This window comes from Lepus europaeus, chromosome 1 (assembly GCF_033115175.1).
Source record: "Lepus europaeus isolate LE1 chromosome 1, mLepTim1.pri, whole genome shotgun sequence".
NCBI lineage: Eukaryota > Metazoa > Chordata > Mammalia > Lagomorpha > Leporidae > Lepus > Lepus europaeus.
In genome coordinates, this window is record NC_084827.1 from 139,809,205 (window position 1) to 139,823,894 (window position 14,690).

Genomic DNA, 14,690 nt, shown 5'->3' on the forward strand with positions numbered 1-14,690 from the left:
TTTTCCCCTTTTAAATCACTTTCTCTTTAAGATGCATACAGAAAAATAACCAAACCAATCTTCGGCTCTCAAAATGATCTATAGCTATGAGTTTTTGTTAAAGAATTTCTATGTCAAATGATTTAAAAACCAGAGGAAGCCTTAAAAAAAAAAATCTAAAAAGTGTAAGTATGAGAACAGCATTTCCTGCCAGAAGGATTTCCTGTTTCAGGCGACCACAGCGACGTGGAGAAACATCCGGCCGTGGCCACAGCCTAGTTCCCTATGTCACTTCTCTGTTCTACTTACCCTTCCTCCCCGACAAAGGTAACATACAGCTTGTTTCTCTGCAGGTCTTTTCTGGAGTAGCCCATAATCTGATTGAAAGCATCTTCTAATAGATGATCTCTGCGGATAATTAATCTGTTTGTAAAGAGACAATTTGAAAATAAGATTATTTCCTAATCTTTATCTTTCTAGAATTTGGCACTTGCCATGTAATTACCATTTACTATAATTAGCTAGACGAGCAGAGGAGTTACTTCATATTACTGCTGTCTGCCATAAAGTACAGATTTGTTTTTAACTCTTAACAGCATTAGCAAAAGTTACGTAAGAGAATCATTGGTAAATAGGGCACCCCACCTATGGCCTGTAAAAACAACTCCAGGGTCCTTTCTGAACGGTCTAATCATTCATCCCAGAGGGAAAATTATCATAGAACAACACACACACAACTTCGGTTTAGTAAAAAAGGAACAACCCTATGAGGTAATGTTTTCAGCCTGAATACATTTAGACAAGGAATTCAATCACAAAGGGCCCAGAGGGAAGACTGAGAAGGAGGAGGAAAAAACTCCTCATTGTCCTCCAAAGCAGAGGAGCTTACACTTGTGCTTCACTGAATATTTAAATTGGGTGATTCTTGAGATTCTCTGAGGGACAGACGAAAATGAACGATGCTTGTGGCAAATTAATCTACTTGTTTGAGGATGACAATGAAAATCATCCTTCCACTGATATCAAGTCAGCCTGATGGTAAACAGACAAAGCAATGAGAGGAAGGCTGAACACAGGAAACCTGGATCACCCAGATCTTCCCAAGTAAGGTGTGAGAAAAGGAAAGCTCAGGGAAGGATGGGGTTTGGGACAGGTCCATGTTTTTTGAGGGTGATGAAAGTGAGCTGAATGGCGCAAGCCCTCACGTATGGGGCAGTGAGTCACATGCCGCTGTTGCTGGCCTGGCCCCTGTCCCCTCTCTCAGGCAGCCAGGGTCATGGTCTCTACTGAGGACAGGGCAGAGGCGGTGGAGAGGGGGCAGGCTAAGCAGCAATGGAAATCATTCTAGGCCGGACAACACGATGCTGCTTCCATTTCCCCATCTGAAGGGAGGTGGGCAAAGAATGGCAAAAATAACATGCATGGCCCATACAGTTGGACAAATGAAGTTTGCCTCACAGAACAAAATAGGGGCAAGCACAATTCCTACACTCCAGGCATCTCAGGGGTCAGTAACATACAACATAAGACATGGTGACCACTTTATATCTAATAAACATATTAGGAGAAAAAAACATAAACTAGCTTTTATTTTTCCTATATTTTTTCATGGAAAATAGCAGTGCTTTCATGGCTTATTTAAGAACCTTAGGTTTAATCATGCTTAATTCCAGCACTATGTTTTAGAATATCCTGAAATTTACAAAAGCCAAAATAACTATGCAGACCAAAACAAAAGCTAGTCATCCCAAGTCACACTCAATTTCCTAAATCTCCAACTGCATGTCCCACCTTTCCACCATTGCTAAATCATGTGGTTCGTGTTTGTTATCACTTTGAACTTACTTTAATTTCCCTGGGCCTTGTCCATATCCTTTTGTCTCTAACTTTCTGTAAAAGTTCCTCAGTTTGGCTTCAAAATCTCGTTTGTAAGGGGCTGGAGCACGGGCGTTGGCACGCTGAGTACCTACAGCAAACCACAAAAAGAAGACAGTCTGGATTTGCATTTTGTCTTTATGGTCATCACATGTTCTGCCATTTTCCCTTCTCTAAGTTGAAGGATATAACAAACCCTCACTAGGGTTTTAAGAGGTGTCTTCTTTGAGGGGAATAAAACTCCTGTTTAAATAGTACAGTGATGCCAAGTGTTTTCTCAAATATGTTTCCCTTTTCAGTCCACACAGTTAAACAGTTATTCATGTCTAGTGGAAACAGGAATGAAATGAAACTTATTTGCTATTGAAATGATATCATGGAAATTAGAGAGGAAGTTATAATGCAAAAGTGTGTAGTATATAAGGCAAGAATATTGAGTTTCTATCACTCAAATTTCTCACCAAAAAAAAAAAAATCCACGTACTTTTAGGTATGTATTACCACCAACAATGATTTTAGGCATGTAATTATATACATGTTACATTGCAGGCTAAAACAATCTTCTTAAAAAGCAAAATTCAGCTATAACTCCAGAAGGCATATGTCTCACTGTTCCCAAAAGAATAAATAATACTAGTATTTATTGCATTTTTAGTATGTGCCAAGTACTGTGAATATATAATGGTGAACTAAATATATTTATGTGTTAGTCAACGACAAGGATCATTAACAAAATATAAAAGCAATGCAGTTTTGCTCCTCTTCTCATGGAAACATTTAGTTTTGTGTCACAGGGTAATTAAGCAACAAGCTGGGATATAAAACTAATGATGAATATGGGAGTCACACACAGAGCCTTGACAAAAACACTGGACATTTCCACTGAATATTTCTCCACTCAATAAAAGAATCCAAAAGCAGCCGGTGCCGCGGCTCACTAGGCTAATCCTCCGCCTTGTGGCGCCGGCACACTGGGTTCTAGTCCCGGTCGGGGCACCGATCCTGTCCCGGTTGCCCCTCTTCCAGGCCAGCTCTCTGCTGTGGTCAGGGAGTGCAGTGGATGATGGCCCAACTTCTTGGGCCCTGCACCCCATGGGAGACCAGGAGAAGCACCTGGCTCCTGCCATCGGATCAGCGTGGTGCGCCGGCCGCAGCACGCCAACCGCGGCGGCCATTGGAGGGTGAACCAACGGCAAAAAGGAAGACCTTTCTCTCTGTCTCTCTCTCACTGTCCACTCTGCCTGTCAAAAAAAAAAAAAAAAAAAAAAGAAAAGAAAAAGAATCCAAAAGTTCTTTCACTACACACCTTGCAAGTTAATTAAAACTTCTTTCAACAAATGAATCAACTAAATGGTTACTACTCATTGCTAATACTGTATTAGGTGGTTCAGCCATGAGGCACCTAAAGTGAGAAAGCTAATGTTGCCAAATTGGATATCCTGGTTGGGGAGGCCGAAAATAAAACATATCCAATAATAAGAAAACAATTAAGTCCTAAACTATTGGTATACGATCATAAAGCAGAGTGGACAAAACTATAGCCCTGGGGCTATGTTCAGGCCTATAGATCTGTTTTCTTTGTCCTATAATCTTTTCAAAAGATTGAAAATCAACTGCCAACATTAAAATGTTCATTTATTTAAGAGGGAGGGAGGAAAAGAAACAGAAAATGAGAACGAGAATGAATGAATATTTCCCATCTACTGGTCAGTCCCCATATGCCTTCGATGGCCAGGGACAGGAACTGGAATACAATCCAGGTCACCCACACGGATGGCAGGAACCCAAGTACTTGAGCAATCACCTGCTGCCTCCCAGGGTCTGCAATGACAGGAAGCTGGAGTTAGAAGCCAAACCACGAATCAAACCCAGACACTCTGATGTGAAACACAGGCATCTTGACTACAAAGCTGAATGCACAAGCCCTGCCAACATTTAAAAATTAGGAGAGTTCAAATGAAAAAAAAAAAAAAGTCCAGAATTTTCTCTTGAAAACTATTTGGGAATTCTGGCAACAGTGGCTTGCCTTTCCTGGGGAACATTAGACAAGCACAAGCTCTCTACGCTGCTAATCCTCCAACGACACCAGCTGCCTGGTGACCCTCCCCCTGCCAGGTCTCTTCATTTGAGGTCTGCATTATGGGAAAGTAATATTAATTATACAGAAAACTTATAAGTAGAGGTCAAAAAGGAGGGGTGGGTATTTGGTTTAGTTGTTATGCCTCTACTTGGTATATCTACATCCACATTCCATATCTGGGTACCTGGATTGAGTCTCAACTCTGTTTCCAATTTCCAGATTTCTGTTAATGCACACCCTGTGAGGTAGCAGGTGAGATCTCAAGTACTTGGGTCCCTACCACCCTCGTGGGAGATCCAGGTGGACTTCTCCAGTCCCAGCTGCTGTAGACATTTTGGGAGCGAACCAGCCGATGGAAGATAGCTCTCTCTTTCCTTCTTTCAAATAAAAATAAAAATAATTTTTTTAAAAGAGGAAAATACCTTAGGGAGGAGATTTAATGGAAATCAAAATTGCAAATGGAGGAGAATCTATGTTCTGTATGGGGCAGGGCAGGAGGAGCTAGAATAAGCATTGCATGGGTGTTCATGAAATATTGCGGCCCCATTAACCTAGCGTGGCAACACAGTGCCAGGACTAAAAAGGTTGAAGCCAAATTATGAGAAAAATTTAAAAAACCAAGCTGAGAAGTTTGGGCATGATGTAAACAGCAAGAAGCTTCTGTAGGTTCCTGTGCAAGAGAATAGCATACAAGTGCTGTTTCTGTTAAGAAATTATTTTCAGAGTGTGTTGAATGGATTTATGGTGGGAAAAAGAGAAAGAGACAGGAGGGTGGAGACTGAATTAGGAGTTGTTGCAGCAACCAAGGCCTGAGGGGATAAGGACTAGACTGGAGTGTGGTGACTCAGAGGAACATTTACAGTGTGAAATGAGAATTGGTAACCGTAGATAAGTAAGCAAGAGGAATGGGAAGCCCTGATGATAATAAAAAGTTTTTAAACAATAATAACAGCCATAATTTGTTAAGTGTCTGTTATATATTAGGAAGGATGCACTTTATGTAGGGTACCTTGAGAAATCCTCACAAGTCTCTAAAGTGTGAATTATTATTACCATGAACACTGTTTTTAGAGCCAGGAAAATGAAGATGCTGTTTCCTGTTTGGGATTTGAGCCAGGTGTATCTGATGCTAAAAGCAGTATGAGCTATGACATTGGTGGATAGTGTCATGTGATGCTTTACCCATCTTGGGTTGGAGAAGAGAGCTGGGCAGAGGGATAAGCACTATACGCATGTGAAGACACAGATTGGAGTACTGCTGGAATGATCAGGCCACACTTCTGGATTAAATGAGCTAGTGTGTGATTGGCACTTTGTGTAGTCCCTGTAGCATGAAAAGCCACATGTAAGCAAGTACTATAGCTATCTGCATAGAATTGAATTCTAAAGATACAGGGAAATGTCTTGAGGTCTTAAGAATGAACTTTTACAAAATTGGCTACTGATTACTAATATGTCTGGAGGTCTATTTGTATAGTATGAATCTTCTATGCAAACAGCTAGGAGTTATGCCATCACAAAAACAAATAATTTTGACCTTAAAAGACCTGAGAATCAACAAGACAGTTGTAAGCAGTTGTTCCGAATCTTCACTGCACAAGAGAATCATTCAGGAAGCTTTTACAAATCCCAGCGTTCAGGCCACACCCATGGCCCATGACATCAGACGTGGGGGTGGGATCCAGGCAGAAGTGTTTAATATGGTTCTCCAGATGATTCGAATGTGCAGCTACAGTTGAGAATCATTCCTCCTTTCCAGGAAGGTCAAGCTCAACCAGTGAAACATGGGGGCAGCATCCAGGGCATAATACCGGGTAATGCTTTCTGTGCATTTGAACGGTGTTGCTTAGAAATGCAGCAGCATGTGCTGCCTGAGCAGAGGCCGCTCTCCTGGGCAGATGAGAGATGGGCTGGCGCAGTGCAACTGCACTCGGGGTGGCACAACAAAGCTGCTAGTGCCCTCGTCTGAGAAGGTGCAGACCAGTGAACCCATACAGCTCAGAAAGTGATTCAACAGCACAATCATTGACAGGGAAGAAGAAAATGAAAAAACAAAGGACTAATGAAAATCTCTCAAGACCCAAAAGGACATTTTTTAGTAAGAGTCAATCTTTTTGGGGCTGGCGTTGTGGCATAGTGGGTAAAGCTGCTGCCTGTGACTCCAGAATCCCACACGGGCACTGGCTTGAGTCCCCACTACTCCACTTCTGATCCAACTCCTTGCTAATGGTCTGAGAAAAAGCAGCAGAAGATGGCCCAAGTGCTTGGGCCCCTGGAACCTACATGAAAGAACCAGATAATTTTCCTGGCTCTAGGCTTCTGGCTTCAGCCTGGCCCAGCCCTGGCTGTTGTAGCTATGTAGGGGAGTAAACCAGCAGGTAGAAGACCTCTCTGTCTCTTCCTCTCTCTGTAACTCTGACTTTCAAATAAATAAATAGTTTTTTTTTTTAAAGAGTTGATCACTTAAAAAAACAGCATATACAAGGGGGATTCAAAAGTTCAATGAAAATTCACATTATCTTTTAATTCCATTTTCCCACAAACTTTTTGAAGCTCCCTTGTATATTATTGCTGCATACCTCAAGATACTTAAAAGGATGTGGGAAATACCATGAACATTCCATTCATATCAATTCAGACACAATAAAAATTAGATCTGAGTCTGTTTACACTCAGGGTAAAGGGATGAAATTAGAGACTGGAGACAAAAAAATTGTTAAGTCCAAGAAAATCTATTGCTAATAGTTCTATTATGGGCAAATCATTTAAACATTATTCTATCACTTAAAATGCAGTAAATCATGCTATTGGTCTTTTTCAAATGAATACATGCCAGTTACAAATGCCAAATTGCCAGTCTGGAAATTTAAAAAGGTCTTGCAAGATTGAGCTGAGTTGTATGAGAACCACAGCTGCAAGTGAATCTAGCAGATATTACTTTTACAGAGATGGCAATCGTTTTATGATCATTACAGTCTTAAGGAAATCAGATACAAAAGGGCAGGGTTACATCTAGTATGTGATCAAATGTGGACTGATTTCAGATTGTCAGCATTATGCTAATTACACATATTTGCAGGAGAAAATTCAGCAATGGATATTAAGGGTTTTTTCTTTGTTATTTTACTAGATAGACATAAACTTCCTGATGGTGTTATACTACTTCCATATAATGTTACAAAATTGCATAATCATACGCAAACTAAAGAATTCGAGCAGACAAAATTTTTCAGATAACACAAGAAAAATCTTAGCATCAAACCCCTAGGCAACAGGAGTCTTTGTGAGTCTCAGTATGCAGCCTAAGGCCCATATTGCTTTCACGACCAGCACTCACTCTGCACTGGACAAGAGTTGGAGCTTGGCGTAATCCAATATGGCTCTAGACTTATTTCCTGGGATGGCTAACAGCCTTCAACTCTCCTGATGCAGTTAGCAAAACAAAAAGTAAACAAACAAAAATAAATAAATCTCTATGACTTTTTTTCTAAAGCAAATCTTTGTTAGTGAATAAGAACAAACCATCAAATAATTTCTGGAATACTCCATCTTTTGGGACAAAGCTCAACACAGGAACTTAAAGGGGAAAAAAAAAAAAAACCCTCCTAAATAGCTTGCCCAAAGCACAGGCACTGAAGTCCTTGCAGTTTTTCTTAATTCTCCAATAGTAATAAAAGGCCCTCTGGTCACTTCTTGAGATTGCTAATGCTCATGTACCTACCATTTATTGAAAACAAAAACGTATGCTCTGATCTCTCTGATCTTAGCAAAAGTCTTGGCAATGACACAACTTATTATAAAGGGAAAGCTGGGGCCGGTGCTGTGGCACAGTGGGTTAACGCCTTGGCCTGCAGTGCTGGCATCCCATATGGTCACTGGATTGAGTCCTGGCTGATCCACTTCCAATCCAGCTCTCTGCTATGGCCTGGGAAAGCAGTGGAAGATGGCCCAAGTCCTTGGGCCCCTGTACCCACTTGGGAGACCAGAAGAAGCTCCTGGCTCCTGCCTTCGGATCGGCACAGCTCCGGCCATTGCTGCCAAATGGGGAATGAACTAGCAAATGGAAGACTGCTCTCTCTCTGCTGCTCCTTCTCTCTCTGTGTAATTGTGACTTTCATGTAAAATAAATAAATCTGTAAAAAAAAAAGGGGGGGGGGGGAAGCTGAAGGTCATGCCAATGACAAGCAGCCTGAAGGCACTATGGTTAAGGACAAGGGAGATCAACATCAACAACAACAAAAAAATCAAGTCTTTTCAGTTGACAGAAACAGTATCTGGGAAAAGAGGAAGAAAGAAGAAAGGATGGAGCAAGGTAGGGGAAGTGGAGAGAAAATGTTGGTGAAAAGACTAGGAGATGAGGTAAGCAACTGGTAAGATGCTGTTAACTGCAGGAAGAGATAGAGGAAATGAGAGTCCCATGGAGTCCCCTTATGTGTCGGGAGAAATAATGCCCTCAGCTCAAGACGACCTTCATCAATGACCCACAGGGCTCTTCAGGCTCTCTCAGTCTCCCATACTCCTGATGGAAGTGACTTCATGCCGATCCTAGCTGCCAGGTAGTCCAGTCCTAGTCAGTGAAAAACAGCCCTGGACTGTAATTTGTTGGCACAGTGATCTCCTCCCTAAACCATGAAATATTTTCAGTGCTGTATATGGGAAAGCAAGGAGATTAAGCATTTGTTAAAGGGTTCCATCATACAGTAGGTTAAACAAACTCTCATGTAGTTAAGTCATAGCTTTGGTTACCTGTAATATTCACATAAGAGAGTACATCTCCAACAATATTAGATAAATTAGGTGTTATTGCATTTAAATTCCTAGAAATGTGGAACTTAAATAAAGTTCTGAGTCCCACATTTGGCATTCCAAACCATATGGTATTTGGAAAGATCTGTTCCTCCTGGCATAGCTGAGGTAGAGATTGCCATTCTAATAGTCCTGGAATAACAAAATTTCACGTCTCAAAATTTTGACAAATTTTACGTGAGAACTGTAACAGCTGCAAGAAGTAGTGAGTCAAAGTTTCCAAAGCCCCTCTCTCTCCTGTACTTGCAAAGACATGTAAATGTGCTTGGAATGAGGAAAGAGTGTGGAAAGATTACCAGGTTTCTAGGCGTTCTGAACAAAGATCATCAAAATTCATTATTGTCATAATTTTTATATTAGTCCCACGCCGCAAAAAGGGGTGGAATTATAGACAGAAGATGACAGATCAGACTACATAAAAAACATGTTTGAAATGTGGCTTTTAAAAAACCTTCTGGAATACTGGTAGAAGAAGTTGTTTTATTCATAGAAACAGAAGATTCCTCCAGAAGGGAAATGAGGCTAGTAAGGCCTGCCCTTTTGCCATGTGGAATTCGTTAAGAGTTACGTCCATTGATATCAGGCAGTACATCCCAATTCCAAGATCAAACAAAGCCCACGAAACAGACTAGGCCAAAAATATGGAGAGAATTCTTCCTGAAAATTAAAACCACCATGAACACTGCTAGCAATTTAGATATATTTGGATTACACATGTCTTTGGAAAATGTTTAACTCTACAAAGTTTCCAGAAGGCATTTTATGACCACTGTGAATTACTCATAGGCATTTGTGATGCTAAATGAAGACATGAACTTAGTCACCATTTAGAATGTGCACACAGTCTTGAAGAATGCTCAGCGAGGCATCAAGAACATGTCTTTGGAGGGCTTGGGAAAGAAAGAATCTGCTGATTCTTTCCAGTGGAGGATGGGCCACAGAAAAAGCTTGGCATGTGCAAGAATCCACACTACTTTCTTTCCCTCCCCCACACAACACTGGATAAAGGAGAGTTCATCTTAAATCTCACACCAGTTCTTACCAAGATAGTGTTAAATATCAGATTAGCCAGCTCTTAGATCAGGAAGAAAAGGAGCACATACTCTGTTATGAAATGGTTCCAAGCATGAACAAACTATACTTCTCTGAATGAAATTTCCAGAGAGAAAGGAAAAAGGGATCAAATTAGTGTTTATTATATAGTTACGCTTAAGCCACCATGCAAGTTATTCTCCCAAAAATAACCATGGGAGGTGAGGTGATTATTACCAGGCCCATTTTACAGGAAAAGAAATTCAAGTTCAGGAAAAGTAAATTGACTAAAGTCACACCATTACTAAACGACTGAGGCCTGTTATGAATGCCCATCAATTTCCCCCTACTCTTCTAAGCTTGCATGTATTACCATAGATGTGTTTCCTTCATCTTGTCTCATCAAAATAGGTGTGCCTCTTTGTTCCCAAGTTGATCTGTGTGCTTCTGCCTACAGTGTTCTACCTTCGCCTGGGCCTGGGCTGCATTGATGGCTGCTGCTTTGCCTCATTCAACAAACCACTTTCCTTCCATCACATCCTGTGACCTCTGTACACACAGGCTCAACCTATCCTTAAATCCCTTCTTTTACTCTTCTAATGTCTGTCCTATTTTGCTTTTGGTCTATCTCCATTCTTTGTGAAAAGATATTCTACACTCCTGTATTTTACATTGGGTATCACAATCCCATTTACAGCCTATTACTTCACAGCACTGACCATTTTCAACTTCATGATATTCACACCCAGTACCCTCTTTTCAGACCTCACTCTTCCTGAACACTTAGAGCATTTGATTCTGTTAACCACTTCTGGAAAACTGGCTCCTTTGAACAGGCCTTTCTAACTGTATTCTAAAATCTGTTGGTTCTCTTTCTTTCACTTGATTCTCCACCTTGACTCATCCCTTAGATATTGGGGTTCTTCTTGTCACCATCCTCCTTGGTTCTTTTAATCTATGCTCTGGGCTTCAGCTGACATTAGGACACTGAGTTCCCAGCTAGCAGTCTCCCTTGGTCCCATGACTGTCTTTTAGGGTTGTCTTTCAGAATTTCTCTGATGGCCCCCAAATTCCTCACATAACATGTCCGAACCAGGCTCATGTAGCCTTTCCTCTCCAGCCTTACCTTTTTCCTTTCCTAGCGGTTGATGCTAACATCTGCCTAGTAGTCAGGGAGTAAGGACCCTCAAATCTGTCTGGCTCTTCCCCGTCTGGACTCAGCATCCTATATCCCTTGAATTTATTCCCTTGTCTCCATTTCCACTACCATGCAGCCTCTTATCATGTCTTCAGGATAATGTAGCAGACTCCAAAACTTTTTTTCTCGGACTCTAGTCTATCTTGTCATCTAATCCATGTCCCTATTTCCACCAATCTGATCTTCAGAAAACAGGATATCACTGGTATTCCTTATTATAAATTCCCAGTGGCTTCATACAGACTACAGAGTAAGACTCCAATGACCAAACTGGCCATAGCCTACCTTTCAATCTGAGCTTTGGGAACTTTCCTTCACTTGTATGCATTAATTTACCCTGAACTATGATTCTTTGTGTTTTCATGCTTCTGTGGCACAGCTTATACTACCACTTTGACTAGAATGTCCTTCGCTCTCTGGTCTGCCTGGTCATCCATTCATCAGCCTTCCAGGCCCCATTTCACCCTGTTATTTCCATCTTTCCCCAAACACCCCAGCCCCATCCCTGGAGAGACAACTGTTCCCACATTTATGTCCCCATACATCTCTTCATTACAGGGCTAACTACAGAACTTTACAGAGCCATTATTGGCTCATCACTCCATAATTAATCCTTCAAAGGCAAAAACTGTCTTAGTCATCTTTGTAGTACCAGGGTCTAATTTAGTGCTCAGAACATTGTTGGATGCTCAATAAATCTGTGTTAAATGAACAAATTAATAGACCTTTTTTCTGTTCACAGTATTCAATTAGGCTGTCACTTCATTATCATAGCAGTATGTGAAAGCACATGTTATAAATCAAGAAACATACAGCAGTTTTAGTTATACACACGGAGTTTAGATTTCTACTGAGATAGCTTTAAATTCTAACAGCTGTTCCAGTGTAGATAATATATTGCCTATGGTAAGGATAAATATAGCTGATATTCTGTCAACATCATATTTACCCTCAAAAAACACTTATTTGCTAAGCTGAATTTTCTACTGTTCATTGACATCCACTCATCTGCCCCCTCATGCCTTCACTTACACCTACCTCTTTCAAAAAGAGTTGTAACTTAACAAATTTGAGTGTATCTATCAATATGTTCTTTCTGTCCATCTATCACTATTCTTCTTATTTAAAGTAGTTAATAAACTTGGCAGGGGAATATATCCAAGGCTATTAAACTGAATAATGTAAATTCTATATTATCTCTTGAGAGTTACATTACACATTATTTCTATTGTCTATCAAATGGTTTCCTAACTACCATTTTTTAAAATGCAGCAAACTAACACAGTATTTGGTTCCCTAATATTTTCCAGAATATATTAGGAATTAAATAATACAATAAAAAGTAAACTCTAAACCTGAGTATGCCATACCACTAACATTTATCTTTCTATTCACTATTTTTCTTCTGAAATCTCAAGGGAAACAAGTCACTTTTATGAGACAACAAAGACCATGCAACAATGCACCTGTGGTAACATAAAAGATGCATCCAAAGTGTTCCCTTCCTGTGCTTTATGAAGGAGAGAGGTCTGACTTTAGGGTTCACTCCTCAGAGAATTCACTGTGAGCAGCAGGTAGACTTACCTGGTGAGTTCTGGGGAGATGACACCGGGGAGCCGCGGGGGGATTGACAGTAGCTGGGGTGGAGTAAGGCATGTGGAGGCACATACGACATTATCTCTTCTTCAAATAAACTGTGGGAAGACAAGAAACAAAATGTCTTAGCCAAAGAGGCACCTGCTTCCTTTCTCCCATAGGTAATCCTTGGCACAGAACAGCTGGCTGTTAAAACTTTTGTAAAACCTACAGTTATTTTCCTTTTTCACTACTAACTTTGGACACTATGATCTCTATTTTACCATTTTTTTTTTTATTTTTGACAGGCAGAGTGGACAGTGAGAGAGAGACAGAGAGAAAGGTCTTCCTTTTGCCGTTGGTTCACCCTCCAATGGCCGCCGCGGTAGCGCGCTGCGCCCGGCGCACCGCGCTGTTCCGATGGCAGGAGCCAGGTGCTTCTCCTGGTGTATATGTTTGTTTGAGAAAAGTACCTGAGGTTTTAGATTTGGAAATAAGGTTCAAACACAATAGAAAATGTTGATTGAGAACTCATGACACATACACAAAGTATCTCCATTCCAAGGAATATTTGTTGAGGTCTCAGCCTTCAAAGAACTCTGGATTTAATTGAAGAATGAAGAGTAAAATAAAATAAAACATCTCCCAAATAATTACAACTGCTAAATAATTAGCTCCCTTGTTTACTCTGGCATTCTATTTTTTTTTTAGATGTGAAGATTTTGATTTTAGATTATTCAGTTGATCTTTTCTCTTCCATATCAATATTTTGGTTTCTAATACTCTCCTAAAAGATAATAAAGAGAGACCTGAGATCTTGGAATCCTAAATGTTTCATTAAATATCATAGTAAAGAAAACCACTGCTGATAGGATTAAGCTAAAATAAATAATCTTGCCCAAAGAGCAGAAATATATTTTTTTCCTCAAATTTATTCAAACCTAAAACTTGTTACATTTTCAGAAAACATTCAGTAGAAATCACTACAGTTTAATCCTGCCAAGGTTTAAGAAAAGACGATTCTCAACCAAGCTAATGGCTGAGCACAGTTTTGGTTGTTTTAACAGAGGGAGGGAGTGCTACCGGCATCTGGTGGGTAAAAGTCAGGAGCTGCTGGACATGCTATAATACACAGGATAATTCCCTGAAAAAAAAAAAAAAAAAAAAAAGGAAAAGAAGAAGCAGGGAGGAAGAACAGAACTCATCTATCCCCAAGTGTCAATACTACTAGAGCTGAGAAACCTTCAGATACAGCAGTGCAATAACAACCTGGTAATTCTTCCTCTGGTTCTTCATCCACATGTACACCCCTGCAAGACCACTGTAGCAAAAATATTCTACATGATTTGAAGCTACCACTATACTTTTAGACTATAAGTCAAAGTCACCTCTTACTACTAATACAAAATTAAGCCCTGAAGTAGGACTCTTTTTCAATAAATCAATAACTATTAGAATAACAAATTTTAAATTAGTTGCTAAGCGAAAGTCTCATGGAGTAGTTAATACCCCAAAGATATAGTAACCTATAGCTTAATTTGTTAACAAGTAGGAAGCAGCACTCTCTCCTCAGACATCTACACTTCTGTTCATAACATTTATTCTTTCCTTTAAATATAACCAATAATCAGAAATCATGTATATCAAAAGAGAAAGGTCTTCCTTTTTCCATTGGTTCATCCCCCAGTGGCCGCTGCAGCCGGCACACCGCGCTGATCCGAAGCCAGGAGCCAGGTGCTTCCTCCTGGTCTCCTGTGCAGGTGCAGGGCCTAAGGACTTGGGCCACCCTCCACTGCACTCCTGGGCCACAGCAGAGAGCTAGCCTGGAAGAGGGGCAACCAGGACAGAATCTGGCACCCCGATCAAGACTAGAACCCGGTGTGCAGGCACTGCAGGCGGAGGATTAGCCTATTGAGCCGCGGCACCAGCCAAAAGATAAATTTCTTTACATAAAAAATGTAATACATAAAAGAGAGAACATAAGACACTTGATGTACATCATCTAGGATTAATAAATATTAACTATCATTTTTTCTTCACATTACATACATAAATAGACCTGCATATATCTGACTCCATATATCTATGTTAGTGTGGATGTGCATCCATATGTGTATATGAAGTCCCTTTTGTTCTCCTCTCTCA

The 14,690-nt window shown here is 40.4% G+C and overlaps 1 protein-coding gene across 2 annotated transcripts in view; it reads right to left on the reverse strand.

Moving 5' to 3' along the window:
- Positions 1-14,690, reverse strand: part of HECW2 (HECT, C2 and WW domain containing E3 ubiquitin protein ligase 2) — a 335,902-nt gene that overhangs the window by 38,453 nt on the left and 282,759 nt on the right. For both annotated transcript variants that reach the window (XM_062189442.1, XM_062189447.1), the window contains 3 exons: positions 12,555-12,664; positions 1,825-1,945; positions 289-402 (listed from right to left, as the gene is read on the reverse strand). In XM_062189442.1, the coding sequence (XP_062045426.1) occupies positions 289-402; positions 1,825-1,945; positions 12,555-12,664 (345 nt within the window). The remainder of the gene's footprint in view (positions 1-288; positions 403-1,824; positions 1,946-12,554; positions 12,665-14,690) is intronic.